Source organism: Gasterosteus aculeatus, chromosome 5 (assembly GCF_964276395.1).
Source record: "Gasterosteus aculeatus chromosome 5, fGasAcu3.hap1.1, whole genome shotgun sequence".
In the NCBI taxonomy this organism is placed as follows: Eukaryota; Metazoa; Chordata; class Actinopteri; order Perciformes; family Gasterosteidae; genus Gasterosteus; species Gasterosteus aculeatus.
In genome coordinates this window covers 11597829-11616666 of record NC_135692.1, presented here as the reverse complement: position 1 = coordinate 11616666, position 18838 = coordinate 11597829, and the positions used below count along the sequence as shown (strand labels likewise).

The window sequence follows — 18838 nt, the reverse complement described above, 5'->3', positions numbered from 1 at the left end:
CTTGTTTCGTTGTGAATGTTTGTTTCTCAGAACTCCTGTAATAGCCTGAATAAAACGACCATTTATTATTTTATTGATAAAATAAAAGCACTGGTACAGTTTTCAAGAGGTCTCTCAAGCTATCCAACCTTTTATTTTTTTATTTTGAAAGGCATGTTGACGGAAGTCACGTGTTCTGTTCAGCATAACACGGAAGTTATTTTTTATTTGCTTTCCGCTAACAACCGTACCCGTCGCCTAAATGTGCTTAAATGTCGTTTTTTTAAGCGGCTCTCTGGTAGCACATGGCAGCGCAAGAAGCCGGAGGCGTCGGCCGGGCTGCGGCCTGTCTGTGCGTCCTCTGCGGTCTACCTGCTGCGGGGAAGTCCTCGCTGGCCCTCCGGCTCCTCCGCGGCGCGGCACATCGCGGGTGGAGAGCGAGTGTGGTGCCGTATGATGACCTGATCCTCGGGCAGGCTTTTCACACCAGAGTGGTGGAGGGCGATGGTGTGATCTCAAGCAATGTAATTGTTCCGTCCGGAGCCAACAATTTAATTGTAAATGTTAACAATAAATGTTATATTTTATGAAGGGTCAAATTAATATATTGTGTGAATAACCTATTTGCAGCCACAGTAGCAGCAGTAAAGTATGAATTTGAACCAAAACGGTACTGTATATCTTTGGGCTTTGTACTGCTTGTCAGACAAAACAAGCCGTAACAACAACACGTTTTCATTATAAGGTACCAGAGTCATTATTCTCTTCTATTTCTAGCACACTGAATGGAGGTTACACAGACAGGCAGTTTTGCGCTGCATCGAGCGGTTCTTGGAGAATCCTCAACCTTCGGCTCAGCTGCCGGACGGCTGTCCACTCAACAAGGCAGCGTGGGAACAGTGCATTCAAGCTCTCCTGCAGTCTGAAGCTGTGGATCGCTCAGCGGCTGGCCAGGCGCCGCTCGTCCTCCTGCTGGATGACAACTTCTACTATCCAAGCATGAGATATGAAGTGTACCAACTTGCAAGGAAGTGTAAGCGCTTTCTCTCGACAGCATAGGCCACTTGAGTGTATAACGGAACATAGTGGTAGTGTATAACTAGGGTTAACTTTGGGATAACTCAAGCCACACCACTTCACCATTTTAATTACTAATTCATTTTCCTTTTTGTCTTTTTTAGACTCACTGGGTTTCTGCCAGGTGTATCTACAGTGTGATGTGGAGTCCTGCATCAGCAGAAACCAGACCAGGTCCAAACCAATCCCCTCTGTCGTGATATTGGAGATGGTGAATCGTTTGGAGTCTCCAAATCCACAGAAATACTCATGGGAGACAAACAGCATTTCAATCAACACCACAGGCAATTTGTCCACATGTGACATGTAAGACCGCAGAATAAGTTGTCATTAACATGTATTACTGACGCCCACGGGCATAAATTGAGTAGTCATGTGTTGCCTCTTCTCTTCTTGTCTGGCTTGTCCTCAGCCAGAGGGTGATTGAGTTGATCTCTTCCTCACTTTGCAACCCACTGAGCCCGTCGGTAGACAACACTGAACAAAAGGTGTGCCGATTTATCTCCTCTCAAATCTGTTAATAGGAGGAAATTAGATATGCAGAATTCATTTGTGCTGTTGTCTCGTACTGTGCAGGAGGCAGATCGCCTGAAATGTGCAACTAGTGTGGTTCACCAGACTGACCAGGCCTGTAGACGGCACATATCTGAAGCCATGAAGACTGCCAGGGGTCAGTAGTGAGTCATTAATACATCACATTTGACGTTCGTATGCAGTTTGTCTTTTAAAACCCTACTTCATAATCATTTTTTCCCCCTTAACCTAGAGAATCAAGTAGCTCCCGAGCAGATGAGGTCTTTGGCCGCTCAGCTAAGCGCATCCAAGGCAACGTTTCTCGAAACCCTTCGGAGACAGCTGTTTCATGAAGCATCTTTCACTCAGGACGAGGATGTCGATATCGATCGTGTGGTGAAAAGAGCCGTGGATGTTTTTGATCATGAGAAAAAGGAGATCTTGCTCAGAATCATAGGTGAAAAACAATGACTGAATTACTTGAATCTTTACATTAAACCGTGTGTCACTCTTTAATTTAATGTAAATAACATGTCATTTTGCTGTTAATTGTGTCAAAGAAATAAAATGTCTACTTTTTACTGTATCATTTACTTTGCTATGCTAAGAAGTTATACCTAAGCTTTAATGTATATTCATGTTTGAGAAATATCAATACAGGAAGGAATGGGACCCCGATTTCTGCAGCAAATATCCTAGTGAAGCGAGTGCTCCCGCTCCCCTCTCACTGAGAGGAACAGTTATCTGGCCAGTTGCCACAATGGCAGAGCTGCTCTGGCTCGTCCTCCTGCTGGGTGACAACTTTTACTATCCAAGCATGAGATAAATCATTTCAAAAATAATCATTTTCAAACTCAAGATACTGTGATACGGTCGGGGTCAAGTTTTATGTTAATATGGTGCCAGTATAGAAACTACTACGTTGACCTCAAATAATCCTTTCATGGCCATAACAAGAGAATCACATACAAACAAGCTTACCTTTTCAGTCAAAAGAAGCAGGTACTACAAAACTGCTTGGTTTGTAAACGTACAATTGTTTAATGGAGTGACAGAAGTACAGTACACAACTGCAGGATTATAATTAGTTTGGTTGTACACAAACCTTTAAAAGAAAATGACCCAATCAAACCAACAGTTATTACACATCTCACTTAAATCTCTCACAGCAAAATGTGTCCAGCCAATTTAACTGAGACTAAGACTTTGGTGTTCAATCACAGGTTGTGTACAGATGATGGAAAAATGTTAACAATCCCAAGATAAATACTGATCTGGTGAAGTTCATAACGTGTGGTGTTAAAATACTGTTAGCGTTTTATCTAAATATAATAAATAATGTCTCCGGGATCATGTCTCTTAACACAAACATCTACATTAGCCTAGAAGTATTCAAGATGGATGAGTCGCTTTCTCCACCGTTCGTATGTATCACTCCGAGGCTAATCATTCAAAACATTTAATACTGTATATTATACTACTTGGGCCACATCACATTATAAATAAAACAGGGAAACTGTACAAAATAAAATGATTAAATATATAAAATCAGGTTGAACATGTTAAGATGCTGTGCAGAAAATATGCTGCAAACACAAGGAGCAAACACACCGTATGGTGCTCGTAATCACTTTTTATGTTGTCCGCGGGCAAAATGGCACGAAAAGTTGTATTTGTCTATGCACATGTGACCACAGATGTTGCACTGGAATGGGTGTTCGTAGCCATGACAGCCCATGTGAATGGTGTAGAGGATGTTATCCAGAAATTGAATATCACAGTGCTGGCATTTATTTAAGAGCTGTTGGTCGGCTGTGGTCGGGGCCGGGGCGGGTGTGCTCGTCCTGCTGTTGCTGACACTCGCAGTAACAGTGTTCACGCTGTTCTCAAAGCCGAGGCCGGGAGCTGGACTGCAACTCCCGTGGCCCGAGGTGGGAGACTCATTTTTAAGTGGTAAAGTCTGCACCTCATTTGAACACATGGCTACGTGTTCACTGGAGACTTGTTGTATGAGAATGGGCTTCTCGTCCTTGAATGACTCCCTGTCTGGGGATGCAGGGGTCTGAGACTCGGGATGGAGGTTGGCTAACTGACCAGCAAGTGTAGACAGCTGGTCCAGTGGGTTATTAAAAGTCAAACCATTAGCATCTCTTTTGCAACTGTCATTCTCATCGACCATGGGATAGTTCTTGGGATCACCGGTATGCATATGATGGTGGATCTTGTAAGACAAGTCATTTAGACAATCCGACTTTGGCATCCCTGTGGAGGGAGGGTTGTAGTTGATGAGCAGTCGCCTGCTGAAGCCCAGCGAGCCGGTCCTCTTCTGCAGGGAGCTCAATATTCTTTTGTTGGAGAAAGAAGAACGGACGGCCCTGGTGGGCAAGAGCTTGTGGCGGCGGCGGCGGTGGTGCGACAGGTTGCTGCGGTCACTGCAGCGGAAGGAGCAGATGTCACATTTGTACGGTTTTTCTCCTGTGTGTGAGCGCATGTGGGCCTCCAAGTGGCGCTCGTACGCTGAAGCAAATGGGCACAGCTGGCAACGATGAGGCTTTTCTCCTGGGTGACAATCGGGGCATGAAATAATTGTAGATATTATACTTATATTACGAAGCACACCTGACTGGGCAAGCGTGGACAGCACAATGTGTTGTGTGAGATTATACAAAATGTGCATGGTGATATCGACAAAAATACCATGGAAGTACAAGATATTCTTCAAATAGATCATCCTTAATTGCTAAGGAATGTTTCCTAATGTCTCAATGAATGCTGTGTGAACTCTGACCTGTGTGGATGCGGATGTGCTCTATCAAACGAGACATGCCCTTGTTGGCGTAGCTGCAGTAGCTGCACTTGTACTTTCCATCGCAGGTCCTCTCCAGGCCGTCCATCTGCACATCTGGACCATCCTCCATTGGCAGGCTTACCTCCAAAGACGGAGGGTCCAGACCATTCTGCTCACTCCTGGGGGCAACTTAAACCAAACGCACAACGACTTCATCAAATGACTCTTACATTATCGACAAAACATTGAATTTACTGCACTCTCTTCCCACCGGCTAGAAACGGCTCCCCTTGGTCCCTTTCTCCACCAACAGAGCCTGAGATCATGTTGACATGCTGGGTCTGCTGGGTCAGGTATTCTTGGAATTCCTTCACAAAATCCACAGGCTCGGTCTTAATCGTTTCCATAGTCCTGGTTGAGACCTAATATAAGATCCAAAGGAAACGAGTAGACAGTCGGAGGCTCTCAGTTCGGACACTTGCAACCTTGCAGTAAGTTAGCTAACGTATCGCCTGTGGAAATGTTGTAGGCTAGCGTTAGCTCACAGCTGTTAACAGCAATAGCAACGTTGTCTCGCTAGGTCGCCCGTGAAGCAGTATGTCGTTATTGTTATCTAGCTCCAACCTTAAAGCAGTCATAGCTTACATGTCAGCGTCTAAGTAACGTTATCATTAAGAGGAGACAACTGTGAAAACTGGGCCCGGTGGCTCAAATATTTGGCTCAGACTGTTGCCAGGTGAACGCTTCCCCGTTTGCTGATACTTCTTTGTTTTGTGCTCCTCTAAACGCAACTGTTGCGTTCGTGAACCGTCGTTAAAGAATTACTCCGGCGAACGAGTCTCAAGAACGCTCCTAGACCAACAGGTAGATTTCTTTTTGACCCTGTCAATACCGATATTTTTTTCACTCTAATGATAGAACATGTCTATTAATAGGAGTGGCATCTTGATTTAAATTGTGCTTATTCAATTGTTGTCTAATTTACGCTTTAAATTCCAGTAGCGGATTTTCACAAGTGGTACCCGAAGGCAGCATTAAACCCCGACGCCGGACATGACATAGGCACGCACGTAAACATTTTGTAACTAATAATGGCAGCATCATTGGTCAGGATTTTCTCAAAGGTGAGACTCAATACCACTGTCAAAGTTATTAGCAATTGCTGTGTTTCCGGTATTTTCCTACCGTAAATAATATTTATCCATGGCTTGTGTAGCCCCAACTTGCTGTTGCTGACGTTACCTGCTAACACACAGCTAGCGTTAGCATGAAGGCTCAAACCAACCTCTGAGTAGTGCTGGCAAATGATATCACAAACGCAGAAAAACGGGAACAATTTATAAACCTGACATTGGTGCCGAATCGTAGCCGTGCGGCTCTCTGATTCAAAATGTGCATTTAAGGTAACACATTACGCCCTAAAAGACATCTTCACTGTTGCCTGTCTTTGTTTTTAGTCGTGCAGACAGATCTCTCGACCATGGGGCGCGTCCCGGGCTGCATGGAGGAGCAGGTCCACCAATCCTGCTGCAGATGTGTCCTCAGACCAGGCAGCTGGTGGAGTCTCATTTCCTCCGCTTCAAACCTATTCAGAGGAGGAGAGCATGATGAGGGAAGCAGGTGAGTTGGACACTTGGCAGAATCGTTGATTCTACTTCTGCTGGCTAGTGAGGGACAGATGTTACTCACAGGACTAAACGTATGTCTTCATCTTTGACAGTTAAAAAATATGCACAAGAGCGCATTGCTCCGTTCGTGTCAAAGATGGATGAAAACTCTACCATGGACGAGGAAGTGATCAAATCTCTTTTTGAGCAGGGTGTAAGTGAATCATTTCACTTAAGCCAATGCAAATGTTTAAGTTCCATAATCAACGACTGATTTTTCTTTTTATCGGCTTGTTCTACAGCTCATGGGCATCGAGATTGACCCAGAGTACAACGGCACCGGCTCCACATTCTTTGCCTCCATTCTGGTGATTGAGGAGCTGGCGAAGGTGGACCCCTCTGTGGCTGTGCTCTGCGACATCCAGAACACGCTGATCAACACTCTGTTTGCCGAACTGGGCACAACAGCGCAGAAGGAGCAGTACCTCAGCCGCCTGACAACTGACATGGTGAGCAATTTAACATTCCGTCTCATAGCAAAATGGAGTGGCATAAATCCCAAGCAGCTAGACGAGACAAAGACAAAGCGCATGCTACCGTATATTATCAATACGCTGTATATTCAGTGCTGTCTTTACTGTAATGCTTTCCTGAGAACAGGTCGGAAGCTTCTGCCTCTCCGAAGCAGAGTCGGGGAGTGATGCTTTCTCTCTGAAGACGCGCGCTGATAAACACAAGGACTATTACATCATCAATGGATCCAAGTTGTGGATCAGTAATGCAGAGCATGCAGGGGTTTTCTTAGTGATGGCAAATGTCGACCCCTCTTCTGTGAGTACCCCCTGCCGTCCTTGTCATAAACTTAATTTAAAAGTAACATCTGATTTTCGCTGTTTTCTTAAATGCAATCCTGCAACTGTTTAAAGGCAGAGGGAGGACATTTAAAAATAATCCTTCAATTTAAAAACCCAGCCGAGTGATGCCAACTCTTACCCCATTAAAGTAGCCACCATCACTACCTACAAAAGATGCCACTTTTTGCAGGGAAGTTGCCAAATCTCCCTCAGGAAGCCAATTCCCGCACATTATCATGAAGAACATAATCAACAAAACATGGCTATTGTTGGAGTTGGCAGCTGATAAAGCATCTTGTAGACAACTCCGGTGACCAGCAGTGAGACACGAGCAGAATAACAAAATGGGCCTCTGTAATAAAGTAAAACTCCCCATCGATTAACAGGGATACAAAGGGATTACCTGCTTCATAGTGGACCGGGACACGGAGGGGCTTGAGATTTGCAAGAAGGAGAACAAGCTCGGCCTGCGTGCGTCGTCCACCTGTCCGCTCAACTTTGACAATGTCAAGGTAACTTACCTCGCGTTGTGACTGTTACTAACTGTGACTGTTACTAACCCCCTGCCTTTCGTTTTAGGTACCAGAGAAAAACATTTTGGGCCAGATCGGCCAGGGTTACAAGTATGCTATTGGAATGTTGAATGGGGGCAGAATTGGAATAGCGGCTCAGGTAAGCGGTCTTTATTTAAAACGATCTACTTGCTCTGTTAAAGGTCACAACGTGTGAAGGGGAGATGGTGCATGTGCTAACTTTGTCCCTGCGTGTGTTTCAGATGGTTGGTCTTGCACAGGGTTGCTTTGATAACACAATTCCTTACACCAGACAGAGAGTGCAGTTTGGAAAACGCCTCTTCGACTTCCAGGTTAAAATCCACTCCTCCACATAACATGTTGGAGATTATTCCCAATATTCCAGGGACCATCGTATTGACGGGGTCTTGTGTCGCTTGCATTCCAGGGCATGCAGCATCAAATCGCGCACGTGGCCACGCAGATTGAAGCCGGACGGCTGCTGACGTACAACGCTGCTCGTCTGAAAGAGGCGGGGAGACCTTTCATCAAGGAGGCCTGTATGGCCAAATACTTCACTGCAGAGGTGAGCTCCCTGATTCACTCGCTACACACAACACACGGGTGGTGCTGCTGTTGAGAGTTTTTGAATTATTTCTCTCTATTTCTAGGATATAGTGCTAAAATGTAATGCATATATGGAGACGGTGCAGTGTCTATTGGATTGGATAAGAGTCTGTTGTATTTGACTTTCCTCAGGTTGCAACCCTAACCACATCTAAATGCATCGAATGGATGGGAGGGGTAGGCTTCACGAAAGACTACCCCATAGAGAAATACTACAGAGACTGTAAAATTGGTGAGCATGACATATGTGGTGCACCACAAGTGACTGAGGCTACAATGGGGAAAGGGACACAACTCGTGAGGGCTGCAGGAAGGTCAGGTGTAGCTGTTAGTGATTGGACCAGAGAGGGGCGGAGGGAAGGGCTCATAGCAGCGGCTGTAATCGGACTCTGCAGGAATTCCCCTCTGGTGCCATTATAACCAACACAGCCAAGGAAGCTGCCAGGGAAAAATGTCCCCTTTCCGGTTATCGCCGCGTTTGGGCTCCTCATTCCTCTAGCTGGATAATAGGCCTCTGGTCACCTCATTCACGTAGTGAGCGGGCGGAATTTGACAAATCTGGCCTTGTTTTGTTAAGCAGGAATTGTTTCTAATGCTTTGGTTTGTCTCCCATGTGCAGGGACCATTTACGAGGGCACGACAAACGTCCAGCTTTCTACAATGGCCAAGTTAATTGACAAAGAGTATGATAGCTGAAACCGGCCCACTGGAGCCGGACGGATTGCAAACCTGTGTTACACTCCGTGTGCTTCCCCTCAAATGACTTTTGGGAGTGCATTGCTGTAGATATGCATTCATGTTTCGAGAGTTTTGTTGCACTTACAGATGTTTGTTCGCTATATCACCAGTGTTTTCTCTAAACAAACGTTAAGTAGCGTCTCTGATGTTACTGATGTTGTGGTTAAATTTCGCAATCTATTGGTTGAAATTTTCTCTGGAACGTTTTCTTTTTTTTTTATTTCAGACCTTTCCAAAACCCCTGAATCAACTCGATGTTTGTTGCGTTGTGCCGCTTCCCTCTTGTTCGTACTGTTGTTCCTTCTGCTTATTAACATATGGTGACAATTGATGAATCATGATGCATTATTAGATGCATCTTGATTATTAGCAAGATTTTCATTTGGCTTTTCTTTGAATGTTTCAGTGCCTTCCGAGTTTGAGCGCAATCACATATGTATAAACAGGGGAATTCTAACGTTTTCCTCTTTATCATGAACTTTCAATAAAGATTAAGTACGATGTCGTGCAGTGGACCATCTTTCTTTGGCGTAACTGAGGTGCGTTAATATGAACTGTCACTAGATGGCAGCATTCTCCAAAGTGACAACGGCCCTCTGAGTTGAGGCAGCAGAACAGTCCCTGACCAGGTCGTTTTGCACCATGTCACCTCTGGTGACATTTGATATTCGGTTAATTGTGCTGGTGCTTCAGATGAAAAGTGCATAATCGACTTACTGATCATTTTTCAGGTGATTACAAATCCACAGCTTGCATTTGCAAAATGAGGTCTATTGTTTTACACAACACAGGCAGGCGGTGTCTATATACAGAATATTTATAGCCAGTTCAACCCCTGGTAATAATTCATCTTGTGGTTTCACAAAAAGACAGTTATAACTCAAGGATTTAATTGTATTTATCAACAAGGATAAAAAAATGAAATTATAAAATATATACATGTCTAGCCTCATTTTTTTGTTGTCACAATATGATTTTATTCACTAATATTACTTGATACAAGCTCAAAACACCACAGATGTTTGTTAAGAGAAATATAAATGATCACTTAGGCGTGAGGTGTACCTGACTGCCTTTTATGGCCGGTGTATTGGACGTTAAACACAACGGGTTCAAATAAATTACATGAAAAGAACAGACATGAAATAACAGCTCCATCTTTTGTACAAAAGCACAAATCCGACAAAATTTATAACACAGGCCTGCGTTTGCATCATTGATTAATTGACTTTGTTTCCCCCCTCTGGTCCATTGTGACTTGCTGTCTCCGTTGTGCAAGCCCCTGTTTAATGAGCATAATCCGATGGAAACACTACCTGCTTTTCTCATTGCATTGGCAAATGCAGCTCAACTAGCCTCTTTCTCCGCCCCCATCTTTAACACAGCCATGAGACCTCTAATTATGCAGGGATTCAAGTAGCTTTTCACAAAACACAGTGTTGTCCTTTAGAGCTGGAGAGCGCTCCGCGAGCTAAAAGGACAGACTGGGTGTTTGTGGGTTGAGCAAATTCAATTGGTTTGATTAGTTCTCTGCAAACGCTTGAAGTGTTAATAATGAAGCTTAAATGCATCCCACGGTTTGTATTTGTAGTCTTATTTTATGTCCATATTTGCTGATGGATCTGATTCAAATATTATCTGAAAAATGTGTTCAAAAGGCTGTGTGACACACGTACATTTTTGTGCGTTTGCTTTATGGGACCTTTCAAGCAATAGGTTCCCTGCATAGAGGCAAGTTGTTTGATTAAAGAGTCCATGATTTGTCGTTTCCCTCGGTGCCTCAAACTGACAGTTTCCTCAATCTCTTTATCTTCTGCAATACCATTTAATCTAATCACACTTTTTGGGGAATTTCTATGCATGAATAGAATTCACTGCATCTGCATCTGCAGAAACAAGACTTGTTCTGTCATCCTCATGCATCACATCACCTGCTGCCCCTGTGGGTTTACAGGCTTTTGTAAAAAGCTGATTTGAAAAGCCATTATCACAGTGGTAAGCATTCAATTTGATGTCTGCCTGTGGCACTTCCTGACTAATACAATTACATCGGAGTCTATGGGCTCACGTACAGGAGGAGTGCAGCTAATGCTTCCCTGTTGCACGCAGGTGAATCAGAGGATATTTGAAATAACAGAGGAATGAGGTTGATTCTCTGCAGGTCAACAACAGCTTCAACATGCGAATGGATTTGATATCACCGTCTATAATGATATGTCACCATAGGTTTTTAATCGGAATCTTTTTTTTTAACTTTTTTTACGTTGTCGTTGGTTTACAATAATGCGTAAAATATGCGCTATGTGCGTAATATTTGTGCCAAACTGCTGCTTGTAAAAGTGTGATAATCCCAAGGCCGTTTATTAAATTTACTGACGAATATTTCCTGCTCGCGAACCCCCCAAAATACCCAGATACATTCTCCTCTTTAATCTAATTGGATGATAAGTGGCTACGCACTGATGAGCCCGCTGCCCAAAAACTCGATAGCCCGGCCTATTTCTCTGGAGTCTATTCTCGTCACAACCCCTCGCGGTTTCATCTCAAATCCCATTTGCTATTGCACTTGTCCAATAGCAGGGACCGAGCGCATTTTAACTCGGGTGGCATCTTTTTTATTTCATCATTGCAATCCAGCGCAAGTTTGACGCAGTGATCTCTGAGCTCTTCCTCTGATCCTCCTCCGGAACCGTTCCTATCGTCTCTCCCCCCCTCTCTCCCTCCCTCCCTCTCTCTCTCGCTTAGTCTGGACCTAAAACGATAATCTTCTTCAGGAGTTTTCTGTCGCCCTAGATAAGTTTTCATGGTGATCCGGACATCGCACAGTGAACGGTGATGGCGGACTCTGGCGCTCAAGAGACTCGCCAGCATGCAAAAGACTCGCCGTTCTCCATAAAGAACCTGCTGAACATCGAAGACAAGCCCACGAAGCCCAAAGGCTTCCTCGGCTCGTCCAAGGCAGCGTTCGAAGGGAGCTTCATCTCCCGGCTCGGGGACTTGTCTTTCCCTCGATTTGAGTTGCCCACGCAGAGGATCGGACTATCGGCGCAGTATTTGGAGAGAGCGTCCACCTGGTGGTACCCGTACACGCTCGGCACGCACCTGAGGGCTGGAGGTAAATACGATTAACTGTCGTAAACGTGGTGTTTTGGTTTGAAGTGATCTGAATTTAGTAAATACAAATATGAATAAATGTGAATTTATTACAACCAAATGTGTCATATCACATATGATTTATGGGTTATTGGCAAGATTTCAACAAAAGGCCCAGCGGGTCTAATTTGAAAACATTGTATTGTTTTTTTTTTTAGTGTCAGCAGGGTCTGAGAAGGTCAACGTGAGAGAAGCATCGCCGACACCGGACCCGCGCTCCCCGGATCCCCCAAAAAGCGACCACGACGGCAAAGAGGAAAGCGCCGACGACGACATCGCGCTGGATGAAAGTGACTCGGAGGAACCGAAGAAAGGAACCGACCAAGGGGACGACTGGAGGAGGAAAACCGGCGAGCTGGACCCTTCCGACAGGAAGCCCTGCCGGAAGAAGAAGACGCGCACGGTGTTTTCCAGGAGCCAGGTGTTCCAGCTGGAGTCCACCTTCGACGTGAAGCGCTACCTGAGCAGCTCGGAGAGAGCGGGCCTGGCCGCGTCGCTGCACCTGACGGAGACGCAGGTGAAAATCTGGTTTCAAAATCGGAGGAATAAGTGGAAACGGCAGCTGGCCGCGGAGCTGGAGGCGGCCAACCTGAGCCACGCGGCGGCGCAGAGGATTGTGCGGGTTCCCATACTTTACCATGAGAGCGGAGCCACGGAAACGGCCGGGGGCCCCGCGGCCACCTCACCGCCGGGGAGCCAGTCACTGCTGGCTTTCCCCCACCACATGTACTATTCCCACCCGGTCCCACTGCTGAGGCACGTTTAACACGGACTGCGTCATCTGTACATATGTTTTTAAATGAGGGTGACTTTCATTTGAGAAAAAAAAATGCATTTTGTAGATTTTGTAGATTCTACGGACAAAATAGGGTCATCATATTATTAATATTATTATTATTATTTCCTATTTAATCATCATGTATCCTGCTGAAGCGTCGTTGAGCAAGTCCATATTGCAGTTACTATTGGTGTTATAAGAGTTATTATTATTGTCATTTTTATTATTATTATTACGTGGCATTACTATTATTGGTGAAAATGTTGGAGGCGCCACAGTAAGATAATTTAATGTGACTTGTTTTTAAACAGGATTGACTGTCCTTAAGTATTTTAAAGACATTTGTGTCAGTGTTTGTAGGAAAACATGTTAAATGTATTATTTTTATTTTTTCCAATATTGTGCAATAAGTTGGCTGCGCATTACAGGCTGCCACCCTTTGTAAACATACAAATATGTTTCTCTTTGTATCAGTTCAGACAATCATGTGATCCAGAAAATCCCGAAAAACTGCAGGTGATTGGCATTTGTTTTTATGACGTGTTTCTCCGGTAAATTGAAAGCCATGCAAAGAGCCAAAAAATAGCCTCTGTTTTTGTCTGTTTTTCTCTGGTTATTGACATTGTGTCTATTATATGTTCTCACAGCGAGTAAAAATTCCGTTCCCAAAGAAAATTTATTTTTATCCATAAGAGAATGATGGTGTACATGGAAAATGAATTGTTCAATTAAGTCGTGTGATTAAGATTCTGATTTGTAAACATTTGTGAGCACCGATGGGTCTTTTTTTTACCTACATTCGCCCGCATTCGTCCTCATTTTTAAATATGGCATAAAAACACATGTCTGTAGAGATGATCGGGGTGTCCAAAATAAAATACTCACATTTGAATAGATAGTCTTATAAATGAAGGCTATCATTTTCATCCGATGATTAGAAACATGTAAAATGTCATTTTACACATAATTTGAGGAACCATTGGGTTTTAGGCCGATAGGCTGTTTTGACCACAAACGGCTTGATGTCCAGCTGTTTTCTGACTAATTTAAGAAAACAAAAATTAACAGATTTTAAAAAAATACAAATGTTTATATGTTATTTATTTTTCCCTAAGGTTCGGATAATGGTTAAGATACTGTTATTCAACGCTAGAGCTATTTGGGCAACGATCTCCTGAAAACACAAAAAATAAGGATAGCCATTACCAATAGCATGTGTACGTTTGTAATATAACTCCCTCCACGATAGTTGACCTCATGAATAGCAGTATAACAGTATTTGTATTCCTATTGGAAGATTACCGTAAGGCTACACTGCACACATTGTATGCCAGCATTGCTTTTAAGTGTTTTTTTCGCTTTGTATATATTTAAATGAAAGACATAGTTATGCCAACTAATGTTATGACGCCAAATATGTTATAACAGAATATGTTATATGTGCAAGGGAGAGAGAGAGAGAGAGAGAGAGAGAGAGAGAGAGAGAGAGAGAGAGAGAGAGAGAGAGAGAGAGAGAGAGAGAGAGAGAGAGTAGTCCTGTGTCATGTGACCTACACCGAAACAACGGATATGTCAGTGTGGTTTAATCCACCAATCATATTGCTGGCGGGATTTTGAACATTTGTCTCAACCAATCACTATCCACTAGGGCTCCGGCGGCGCTTGTCCAGGAGTTAGCTTCGTACAGCCACATTTGCTTTGTAGCAATTCCACGTTGAATATTTTACCGTATATCAAGGCGTAATAATTAGGTTCGTCAAATAATCAGTCGTGTGTGAAGGACACCAAACTGAGACGGTAAGTAAAGAGAAACTGCTAACATCAGGGATTGAGCGACGTTGTCTTTACAATTGTAAGCTAGCGTTAGCAAACACTAGTGGAAACAGAATGCGGCTCCCGGCTAAGTGTAATTGCTGGATGCAACCGAACAGTTCATTTGGTCAGTATGAAACACGAACTAATGCGATCTAGACCAAGTAAAACAACTGTTCTACAAGCTCTATCAATAGATTATCACCTAATTGAGCGTATAGTGTTATGTTATGCTAGCAAGCTAAGAACTCGAACTCCAAGTAGGGGCTACTTAACGTGAGCTAAATCCACGAACACTTGTCATTAAGCTAGGCTAACAACAAGCCGGGAAAGCCGTCCACTGACGATAGTAGCTATACGTTAGCTAACGTTGCTATAGAAATTCTTCATTGATCCTACTTTTCCAGACCGATCAAGCGGTATAACTCATTTTATTAATTCCCTTATGCCATATATGATCTAGTGGAGGGAGCCACTTTCTTTTCAAAACTGAAATCCACCGACTTCAGCTTTGCGTTAGCTCAAAGCTAACCTTTTTATACTCTCAAATAAGTAATCGAATGTACAGTAAAAGTAATGTATCAAATGGTTTTGACACTGGCTAGCAGCAACAGTTGTTTAGTCCAAGCTCTTCTAGTTATTGATCATATGATACAACTGTGTTGTGTAACATTATGTGTAACACTTATTGGTATTGCGAAGCACATTATGTATGTTTGTATTTCAATCATATTGAGGTCATTAACAAAATATATGGACCTTTTTTGAAGCTCATGTTTGTGGTGGTTGTCGTGTAGTTGAGTTTGAATCCAGAGTATTCAATCAATCCTGTGTCCAACCCTGAATACTGTTTGATTTGAAAAGAGTCATTGATCCATCTATGAGTTGTCATTGAAGTCACACTTGAGCATTATTTTTAGTCTCACTTTCAGGCTTTGTGGGATGTTTCCTGTTTGCAGATGACGGGCTCAAACGAATACAAGCTAGACCAAGGACCAGAGGACAGCATCTCCGCTGTCAAGTTCAGCCCCAGCGCGGCTCAGTTCCTGCTGGTTTCCTCCTGGGACTGCACTGTCCGTCTCTTTGATGTCGGAGCCAACACCATGCGGATGAAGTATCAGCACTCTGCTCCGGTTCTCGACTGTGCTTTTTATGTAGGTTACAGGTTTTTGGATTTGTTTCGATCCCTCATTTTTATGGCAAAGCTGCAACGTATGGTAGACAGAGATAACTTTCTTTTTAACTTGCAGGACCCAACACATTCTTGGAGTGGAGGCTTGGATGCACAATTAAAAACGCATGATTTGAACACAGACCAAGGTACGTCACAAATGTGTTGAACACTAACGAAAGGTTTTAGTTACTAAAGCTTTTATGGATCTCATAACTATGCCATGTTTTTGCTGTATGTGTTCATTTATGTTGCTTTTCCATCTGATCCTTAATAGATACTGTGGTTGGAACACATGATGCCCCCATTCGTTGTGTGGAATACTGTCCAGAAGTTAATGTAATGGTGACGGGTAGCTGGGACAGATCAGTTCGGCTGTGGGACCCAAGGACGCCTTGCAATGCTGGCACCTTTACTCAGCCTGAAAAGGTAGATACTGTAACGACTTAGGAATTAGTAAAGCAATCTATGCTTATATGACACCACATGGTATTGTTGACTTGACTTTTTGTTTTTGTGTATTAAAAAGCAACTGTTTGAGAAGGACATAACTTAAAAAAACAAGCATATTTCATTGATGCACCAAGCAAATGCAATGACTATTTTGGATTTTGGCCTGGATGTGATTTTGCGTTTTGATTAAGACTTTTGGAATTTCTTTTGTCCCATCTTGTCTTTCTTCTTTGCGATAGGTGTACACCCTCTCTGTGGCTGGCGATAGGCTGATTGTCGGCACAGCTGGAAGACGAGTACTGGTGTGGGATTTGAGAAACATGGGCTACGTGCAGCAAAGAAGAGAGTCCAGTCTCAAGTACCAGACCCGCTGCATTAGAGCCTTCCCCAACAAACAGGTACACAGACTGAGAAACTGTCAGAGTATTTATTCCAAACCGCATTCTGTCACAGATTCTTTTTAATTTAATGAATAGAACTTGGAGGGTAACTTCATCTTTCCTGTCTTGCCTCCAAGGGCTACGTCTTGAGTTCAATCGAAGGACGCGTAGCCGTGGAGTACCTGGACCCGAGCCAGGAGTTTCAGAAGAAGAAGTATGCCTTCAAATGCCACAGGCTGAAGGAGGAAGGAATCGAGTGTGTCTACCCCGTCAATGCAATCTCGTTTCACAGTATTCATAACACCTTTGCCACAGGTAAGTTAAAGATATTATTATTTTCCATTTAGTTTGTTTCTCTTGTCTTTTGGTAAGTCCCATACATTTTGAATTTGACCTTTCTAGCCTTGTGAGCCCACGGTTTCACGAGGGGTCCAATGTTATTAGAGATCCGTATCTCTGCAGTAACACAGCCTAAATCTTTTGAGGTTAACCTTGAGCCTCTCCTTCTTCCAGGTGGCTCGGACGGCTTCGTGAACATCTGGGACCCCTTCAACAAGAAGCGCCTGTGTCAGTTCCACAGGTACCCGACCAGCATCGCGTCGCTGGCCTTCAACAACGACGGCACCATGCTTGCAATCGCCTCCTCCTACATGCACGAGAAGGGTGACATCAACCACCCAGGGGATGCCATCTTCATCCGCCAAGTCACAGATGCTGAGACGAAGCCGAAGTGAGTCTTCCTCTCCCCGTCCCCCCCTCCCCCCCTGTGTACTTGGTATGACATTTCGATACTCACTGAATCCAAGTACGCAGCGGCCTTTCCAAGCAGCACGTCCGGCTGCAGCCTATGCTGATGCTCTATCGGTGTACGTCTACGTTTCAATATCCAACAGTTGAAAGATGCAAACTTGAAAATCCCCCCACCAGTTTGTGTGTCTGTGCTGTGGTGAACGTACACCCTGTTGACCAAACAGCTACTGCAGTGTACAGTAATTCTTTACAATAGCCCTGTAATCTACAACTTTTTGTGAGAATAAATCAATGAGTTTTTTTAAATATTGTTTTTTTTATCTGGGAAGCAATTTTGTTTGTTGACGGAGGTTTTAATGTTTTGTGAAGACACAGTGTTCATTGTTTTGTAATATCAGAAACAAAATGCTCCCACCTATATCACACAATGGTGATTTTGGATTAAAGCAATAAACTCATAAAACATATTTTTGCCAGATCTCTGTGTGTGTTTGAGTTGATCAAATCCGTTTTTGGTTTACAGGTGAACCTAAATCCACCTCAGACTGGTTCTCTTCTGCATGTGAAACTACCACATGTGCGTTTTGTCCAGTGTACCAAAAGTTCTTTGCTGCAATTTATTTTCCTAATTTAAAAAAAAAAAAAAAAAACTGTTCTTTTTTGTTAATAGTTGTGTCTTTTTTATATACATCAAAGGTTTTGTTCACTCTACACTGCAGCTCTCTTTGGATCAGTCTTATAACACCCATTTTAGTTTGACAGTGTAAAATAATTATAATGAACCTTTACGTTTTGTCACATGAGCTACCTGTGAAAGAAAACCCCAGAAATGCTTGGAATGTGTCGGCCCGAAGAGGCTGTTCTCTCGATCGTGTGCTGAGAGAAAGCGATGATCCACTTGTATTGCCGGGGGCTCCACTTGGCCCCAGACAGTGACCTGTACTGATGGACGTCGGAGGTCTGCGGCCTAAACCAGATCCTGCTTTACTATTCTGGAAAATAGGGCGAAAACTACCAAACTGCCCCGGCTGCATCTGGCAGACTAAAGCTTTCACATGCAATGGGATTATATTTTAAACTCATTTATTGAGAAATGTACACAGAGATGCCGTCATGCATAAAGCCATTCAACAGATGATTATTATAGGAGATAAAGAGTGATGGCACCGTTTTTCCAGTGAGTTTATACTTCTTCTTTTTTTTCGCTCTGAATTTATCATCTGCTGTTTTATAAATTGTTACACTGGTGACAGAGTTGGATGTGACACAGACCTTTTTTTTAAAAGCAGTATCCAGCATTATGTGAATGGGAACAGTAAACGCAGAGCAGTGCCCTGCAAAAGTCTAAGTGGTGTCTTTTCTCCTCAGTTCAGATTTTCAATTGCAACTAATGCAATTGCTGAAGCCCTTCAGCCAAAGCAGCAGAGAATATATAGATGTCAATTATTCTATTTAAGAGCTCCAATTTTTTCTAATGGCTCTATCTGCCTCCGCGGTATCCTGGAAATGATTAGTCTGGATTGGTTAAATGATGTAACTAATTCCCATGATTGTCGATAATGAGTCCATCTTTGACGTTAGATTATGACTGCAGCTTAATATGAAATGGCATTCATTTTGGGACACAATTCCGAGCCGTGAAGCAG

General features: G+C 43.4%; 5 protein-coding genes across 8 annotated transcripts; 4 read left to right on the top strand and 1 right to left on the bottom strand.

The window, feature by feature from the left end:
• The first annotated feature begins 153 nt into the window (after nucleotides 1-153).
• pstk (phosphoseryl-tRNA kinase) lies at nucleotides 154-2152 on the top strand. 4 transcript variants are annotated; one of them, XM_040176374.2, is made up of 6 exons: nucleotides 154-536; nucleotides 757-1012; nucleotides 1161-1362; nucleotides 1469-1544; nucleotides 1633-1726; nucleotides 1823-2152. In XM_040176374.2, the coding sequence occupies exons 1-6, from the start codon at nucleotides 285-287 to the stop codon at nucleotides 2038-2040; spliced, it is 1098 nt and encodes a 365-aa protein (XP_040032308.2). In that variant the 5' UTR covers nucleotides 154-284; the 3' UTR covers nucleotides 2041-2152. The 4 variants fall into 4 exon arrangements, with proteins under 4 accessions (XP_040032308.2, XP_040032309.2, XP_077959526.1 ...); XM_040176375.2 differs by having other exon boundaries at nucleotides 162-503; XM_078103400.1 differs by having other exon boundaries at nucleotides 162-503; nucleotides 1633-1733.
• A 434-nt stretch (nucleotides 2153-2586) lies between these two features.
• LOC120819196 (zinc finger protein Pegasus) lies at nucleotides 2587-5150 on the bottom strand. Its single transcript, XM_040176373.2, has 3 exons — nucleotides 4629-5150; nucleotides 4358-4546; nucleotides 2587-4128 (listed from the first exon to the last, which is right to left on the bottom strand). Exons 1-3 carry the CDS (start codon nucleotides 4762-4764, stop codon nucleotides 3197-3199), a joined length of 1257 nt encoding a protein of 418 aa, XP_040032307.2. The 5' UTR covers nucleotides 4765-5150; the 3' UTR covers nucleotides 2587-3196.
• acadsb (acyl-CoA dehydrogenase short/branched chain) lies at nucleotides 5091-9196 on the top strand. The gene is made up of 12 exons (XM_040176372.2): nucleotides 5091-5221; nucleotides 5357-5481; nucleotides 5815-5977; nucleotides 6078-6178; nucleotides 6267-6473; nucleotides 6625-6795; nucleotides 7205-7330; nucleotides 7398-7490; nucleotides 7594-7683; nucleotides 7779-7916; nucleotides 8090-8189; nucleotides 8577-9196. The coding sequence occupies exons 2-12, from the start codon at nucleotides 5449-5451 to the stop codon at nucleotides 8651-8653; spliced, it is 1299 nt and encodes a 432-aa protein (XP_040032306.1). The 5' UTR covers nucleotides 5091-5221; nucleotides 5357-5448; the 3' UTR covers nucleotides 8654-9196.
• Nucleotides 9197-11198: 2002 nt separating this feature from the next.
• Nucleotides 11199-13391, top strand: hmx3b (H6 family homeobox 3b). Its single transcript, XM_040177644.2, has 2 exons — nucleotides 11199-11810; nucleotides 12007-13391. The coding sequence occupies exons 1-2, from the start codon at nucleotides 11531-11533 to the stop codon at nucleotides 12612-12614; spliced, it is 888 nt and encodes a 295-aa protein (XP_040033578.2). The 5' UTR covers nucleotides 11199-11530; the 3' UTR covers nucleotides 12615-13391.
• A 737-nt stretch (nucleotides 13392-14128) lies between these two features.
• On the top strand, nucleotides 14129-17659 carry bub3 (BUB3 mitotic checkpoint protein). The gene is made up of 7 exons (XM_040176994.2): nucleotides 14129-14423; nucleotides 15398-15592; nucleotides 15689-15758; nucleotides 15887-16038; nucleotides 16302-16460; nucleotides 16580-16757; nucleotides 16956-17659. Exons 2-7 carry the CDS (start codon nucleotides 15398-15400, stop codon nucleotides 17174-17176), a joined length of 975 nt encoding a protein of 324 aa, XP_040032928.1. The 5' UTR covers nucleotides 14129-14423; the 3' UTR covers nucleotides 17177-17659.
• Nucleotides 17660-18838: the final 1179 nt, after the last annotated feature.

Bases quoted from the DNA above. Each gene is read 5' to 3' on its own strand.
- pstk (XM_040176374.2), top strand. From the start codon at position 285: ATGGCAGCGCAAGAAGCCGGAGGCGTCGGCCGGGCTGCGGCCTGTCTG. The intron at 1,363-1,468 runs GTAAGACCGCAG...GCTTGTCCTCAG, and splicing joins AATTTGTCCACATGTGACAT to CCAGAGGGTGATTGAGTTGA. The intron at 1,727-1,822 runs GTCAGTAGTGAG...CCCTTAACCTAG, and splicing joins AGCCATGAAGACTGCCAGGG to AGAATCAAGTAGCTCCCGAG.
- acadsb (XM_040176372.2), top strand. From the start codon at position 5,449: ATGGCAGCATCATTGGTCAGGATTTTCTCAAAG. The intron at 5,978-6,077 runs GTGAGTTGGACA...CATCTTTGACAG, and splicing joins GAGCATGATGAGGGAAGCAG to TTAAAAAATATGCACAAGAG. The intron at 7,917-8,089 runs GTGAGCTCCCTG...GACTTTCCTCAG, and splicing joins CCAAATACTTCACTGCAGAG to GTTGCAACCCTAACCACATC.
- hmx3b (XM_040177644.2), top strand. From the start codon at position 11,531: ATGGCGGACTCTGGCGCTCAAGAGACTCGCCAGCATGCAAAAGACTCG. The intron at 11,811-12,006 runs GTAAATACGATT...TTTTTTTTTTAG, and splicing joins CACGCACCTGAGGGCTGGAG to TGTCAGCAGGGTCTGAGAAG.
- bub3 (XM_040176994.2), top strand. From the start codon at position 15,398: ATGACGGGCTCAAACGAATACAAGCTAGACCAAGGACCAGAGGACAGC. The intron at 15,759-15,886 runs GTACGTCACAAA...GATCCTTAATAG, and splicing joins TGATTTGAACACAGACCAAG to ATACTGTGGTTGGAACACAT. The intron at 16,758-16,955 runs GTAAGTTAAAGA...TCCTTCTTCCAG, and splicing joins TCATAACACCTTTGCCACAG to GTGGCTCGGACGGCTTCGTG.
- LOC120819196 (XM_040176373.2), bottom strand. From the start codon at position 4,764: ATGGAAACGATTAAGACCGAGCCTGTGGATTTTGTGAAGGAATTCCAA. The intron at 4,547-4,628 runs GTGGGAAGAGAG...GTTTGGTTTAAG, and splicing joins AGGGGAGCCGTTTCTAGCCG to TTGCCCCCAGGAGTGAGCAG. The intron at 4,129-4,357 runs GTCAGAGTTCAC...ATTGTCACCCAG, and splicing joins GCACATCCGCATCCACACAG to GAGAAAAGCCTCATCGTTGC.